Raw genomic sequence first — 4,852 nt, 5'->3', positions numbered from 1 at the left:
CCTCCTCGCGACGAGCCTGCGGGGACAGGTCTGTCACATGAGGTGGGGGCACCTGGTTGCCCCCTTGGGTACTCTGTTGCCATCTGGGGTGCCCTGTTGCCCACTCAGACACCCTGTTGCCCAACTGAATGTTCTGCTGACCCATGGGGTGCCCTGTTGACCCCTTGGCCACCCTGTTGCCCCACGAACTGTTCTACCGCCTCATGGGGTGCCTTGTTGCCCCCTCAGACACCCTGTTGCCCAAGTGAATGTTCTACTGACCCATGGGGTGCTTTAAGGCCCTGTGGGGTGCCCTGTAGCCCAATGGGGTGTCCTGTTGACCCCTCGGGCACCCTGTTGCCCCACGGGATGCTCTGTTGCCCCATGAATTGTTCTACTGACCCATGGGGTGCTTCAGGGCCCCATAAGGGTGCCCTGTCACCCCGTGGGATGTCCTGTTGCCCCATGAACTGTTCTACTGACCCATGGGGTGCCCTGTTCACCCCCTCGGACACCACGTTGCCCCACAGGGTGCTCTGTTGCCCCATGGGGCACCCTGTTCTCCCCCCCCGGACACCTCGTTGCCCCACAGGGTGCCCCGTTGCCCCACGGGATGCCCTGTTGCCCCATGGGGCACCCTGTTCTCCCCCCTCCGGACATCCCATTGCCCCACAGGGTGCCCCGTTGCCCCACGGGGTGCTCTGTTGCCCCACGGGGTGCCCCGTTGCCCCACAGGATGCTCTGTTGCCCCACAGGATGCCCATGCCCTGTTGCCCCATGGGGCACCCTGTTCTCCCCCCCCGGACACCTCGTTGCCCCACAGGATGCTCTGTTGCCCCACGGGATGCCCTGTTGCCCCATGGGGCACCCTGTTCTCCCCCCCCCGGACATCCCATTGCCCCACAGGGTGCCCCGTTGCCCCACGGGGTGCTCTGTTGCCCCACGGGGTGCCCCGTTGCCCCACAGGATGCTCTGTTGCCCCACAGGATGCCCTGTTGCCCCATGGGGCACCCTGTTCTGCCCCCCCGGACACCTCGTTGCCCCACAGGATGCTCTGTTGCCCCACGCGTTGCCCCTTTGCCCCATGCGATGCCCCGCTGCCTCACGGGGTGCCCTGTTGCCCCATGGGGCAACCTGTTCTGCCCCCCCCAGACACCCTGTTGCCCCACGGGATGCCCCGTTGCCCCACGGGGTGCTCCGTTGCCCCGGGGACGGGGCGCTCCTATATCTCCGCTGTCCGCCACCCCCACTCCGGTCCGCCTCATCGCCGCCCCCCGGCCCCTGCGAGCCCCATGGCCCGGGACCCCCCCCCCGCACCCCCGGGACTCCCCCCCCTTCCCGGGACCCCCGGTCCCGTCACGTGACCGCGCGCCCCGCGCTCACCCCCGGCCGCCGGCGCCTCCGAGCGGTGACGTCCCCGAGAAGCCCCGCCCCTCCCTGCGGGCAGAGCGGTGACGTGCCCGGGGAAGCCCCACCCCCGCCGAGGCCCTGCCGCAGCCCCGCCCCCCCCCAAGCAAAGCGCCTTTCTTCGTGCCCCCGCCCACACCGAGGCGCGGGAAAGCCACGCCCACTCCTAAGCCCCGCCCCAACCCCTGGACCCTCCACGCCCTGGGAAGCCCCGCCCCTTCCAGGCCCCACCTCCTCCAGGACGCTGAAGCCCCGCCCCACATCTCCTCTGGACCCCTAGAAGCCCCGCCCCTCCCAGCCATGCGCCTCCGAACACCTGGAAGCCCTGCTCCTCCTAAGCCCCGCCTCCCTTAACCCCGAGCATCTACGTCCCCTCCCAAGCCACGCCCTTCCACACTCCACCCAGCCCCCTCTCCACCCAATCCCCCGTCTACCTCCCACCCTCAGCGAGCCCCGCCCCGTCCTAGGCCCCGCCCCAAACCGCGGGAAGCCCCGCCCACTCTAAGCCGCCCTCCTTCTCAGGCCCCGTCGCCATTGGACGTGTCCCCTTCGGCCCCGCCTCTCCCGTCCCCGCCCCGCCCCCGGGAGGCGGGGCTACAAGACCGATCCGAGTTTATTAAAGGCTCCGCGGGCAGCGGCGGCCCCGGCGGGGGTTGGAGCCAGCCCAGACCCGCCCTGGGGCCGCCCGCGGGCGGCGGATTGTCGGGGCTGCGGCGGGCCCGGGCCGGGGCACCGGGGGGCACCGGGGGCCGCTGAACAGGGGGGCCGGTGAAGCGGGGTGGGGGGGGCCTGGTGCAGGGGGGAGCGCCGGGGGGGGGTCCCGGTGCACGGGGGGTGGTGGTCCTGGTGCACAGGGGGAGGTCCCTGTGAAGGGGGGGGGGGTCCCGGTGCATGAGAGGGTGTTCCAGTGAAGCGGGGTGGGGGGGGCAGTGAATGAGGGATGTCCCCGTGAGTGAAGGGGTCCCGGGGTGACCGGTGCCCCAGCTCCCCGGTGCCGGGGGTGCGAGGCCGGGGCCGGTGGGGACACACGACGCACGAGGCGGCCCCGTCTCGGGTCACGAGTGGCGGGGGACGATGCTCAGGGACCCCCCGGTCCCAGTGCACGGAGACATCCCCCGGTCCTGGCGCATGAGGCTGGTGGTGCACGGGGACACCCCCCTCCCCGGTGCACGGGGACACCCCGGTCCCGGTGCACGGCGAAACGCCCCGGTGCCACGGTACCCGGCGAGTCCGCTTGCGCGACGGAGGTGAACGCGCAGGACGAGGGGTCCTGCGGCTCCTGGTGCGCGGGGCGGGGGGGGGGTGGTGGTGGTGAGGGGTGCGATGCACGAGGAAAAGAGGAGAAAAAAAAAAAAAAGGGGGGGGGGTCCCCGGCGTGGTGCACGGGGCAGGGAGGGGGGTGCTGCTGCACGGGGAGCTCCGGTCCTGGTGCGCGGAGAGAGGCGACGCGCAAGGGCTGCGCCGGGGCCTGGCGCGCGACGCGCGAGGGAGACGCGGTCCCGGCGCACGGCGAGGCGGCACGCGAGGGTTGCCCGGCGCCGCGGTGACGTGATGCACGAGGAGGGATGTCCGGGCCCGGCGCGCGGGGAGGCCGGTGCACGAGAGGGCGGTGATGCACGAGGAGCTTGATGCACGAGGGAAGGTCCGGTCCTGGTGCGAGGAGGGTGATGCACGAGGAGTGGGGAGGGGGAGGTTGGTGGGGGGGGGGGGAGGCTGGCCTGGTCCTGGTGCACGGGGAGCTCCGGTCCTGGTGCACGGGGAGGTGCCGCACAAGGGATGCCCGGTCCTGGAGCACAAGAAGCCGTTGCACGAGGTCGCCCCGATCCCGTTGCACGAGGTCACCGTGATCCTGATGCACGAGGGCCCTGCCCTCCCCCTCCCCTCCCGCCCCCCCCCCCACCGAGTCTCGCTGCACGAGGCTGCCCCAGTCCCAGTGCAGGAGGGCTGGCCTGATCCTGGTGCATGAGGAGCCGGTGCACGAGGAGCCGGTGCGTGAGGCCGTCCCGCTCCCGGTGCACAAGGTCGCCCCAGTCCCGGTGCACGAGGCCTCCTCACCCCCCCCCACCCCCCCGTTGCACAAGAACCCGATGCACAAGGAGCCGATGCACGAGGCCACCCCTTGTCCTGATGCACAAGGAGCCGTTGCACGAGGTCTCCTTCTCCCCATCGCACGAGGAGTTGTTGCACAAGGCCTTCCCACTCCTGTTGCACGAGGCGCTGTTGCACGAGGCCTCCCCTGATCCTGGTGCACGAGGAGCTGTTGCACGAGGTTCCCCTGCTCCTCTTGCCTGAGGTGCCGTTGCATAAGGAGCCATTTGCACAAGGAGCCATCGCACGAGGCCTCGTCGCTCCCGTTGCACAAGGTGCTGGTGCACGAGGTGCTGGTGCACAAGGTGCCCTTGCACGAGGCCTCCCCGCCCCCTTTGCACAAGGAGCCCTTGTGTGAGGTGCCGTTGCACGAGGCCTCCCCACTCCTGCCGCACGAGGACCTGTTGCACAAGGCGCCCTTGCACAAGGAGCCCTTGCACGAGGCCTTCATGCTCCTGTTGCACGAGGAACTGTTGCACGAGGCCTCCTTGCTCCTGTTGCACGAGGCACCCTCGCATGCGAAGCCCTTGCACGAGGCCTCCTGTTGTGCCAGGAGCCGTTGCACGAGGAGCCCTTGCACGAGAAGCCCTTGCACGAGGCCTCCCTGTCGCACGAGGAGCCCTCGCACGAGGCCTCCCCGCTCCTGTCGCACGAGGACGAGCCCTCGCCCGAGGCGGAACCCTCGCACGAGGCCACCCCTCGCACGAGGGCGTCCCGGTACGGCAGGAGGCTGGGGAGGGAGGGGTGTCCTTCCTCCCCCCACCGCCTCCCCTCCTCCTCCTCATCCCCGGGGGTCGCCGGGGGCCGCCGCCAGCCCCGGGGCAGGGGGTTGGGGGGGGTCCCGGTGACCCCCGGGGCGGGGGCTAGTGCTCAGCAGCGGGGCCGCGCAGCTCGCCGTTGGCCGTGATCGGGGGTGGCGGGGGCGGAGGCGGGGGCCACACGGAGACCCCCCCGGCCCAGTTCACACCCGGGTCTGCTGCACCCACGGCGGAAAGCTGCCTCTCCTGCAAGGCACCGAGGGGGCTCATTCACCCCCCCCGTCCCCTCACCACCCCCAAGTGTCCCCAAGTGTCCCCAAGCCGCCCCCACCCCATGCCACCCACCCCCCACCCCCCCCACCCCCCCAAAAATAACCTCTGACCCGGTGCGGCACTCACCTGCGGCGGCTCGGCGGGACCCTCCGGCACTGGCAGGACCCCCACCCCCCAAAATGTCCCCGTCCCCGTTGCCCCCCCCACTCCCCCCCGCCCAAGGACAGGACATGGCACAGGGACGCGCGTGTCACCTCCCGTGTCCCCCCCGCCACCCCCCACCCCCCCCAGGCCCGGGTGAGGTGAGATGGGGACGGACACGAGACACGAGGATGGAGACGAGGCGG

General features: G+C 71.2%; 1 protein-coding gene across 1 annotated transcript in view; it reads right to left on the bottom strand.

The window, feature by feature from the left end:
* Positions 1–4,329: 4,329 nt before the first annotated feature.
* Positions 4,330–4,852, bottom strand: part of SYNGAP1 (synaptic Ras GTPase activating protein 1) — a 17,253-nt gene continuing 16,730 nt past the window's right edge. Inside the window, exon 15 of the mRNA XM_082012236.1 lies at positions 4,330–4,478. Coding sequence (XP_081868362.1) covers positions 4,345–4,478 — 134 coding nt within the window. The 3' untranslated portion in view covers positions 4,330–4,344. The remainder of the gene's footprint in view (positions 4,479–4,852) is intronic.

This window comes from Phaethon aethereus, assembly GCF_964289735.1.
Source record: "Phaethon aethereus genome assembly, chromosome: 33".
Lineage (NCBI taxonomy): Eukaryota > Metazoa > Chordata > Aves > Phaethontiformes > Phaethontidae > Phaethon > Phaethon aethereus.
This window is presented reverse-complemented; position numbering and strand designations above follow the sequence as displayed.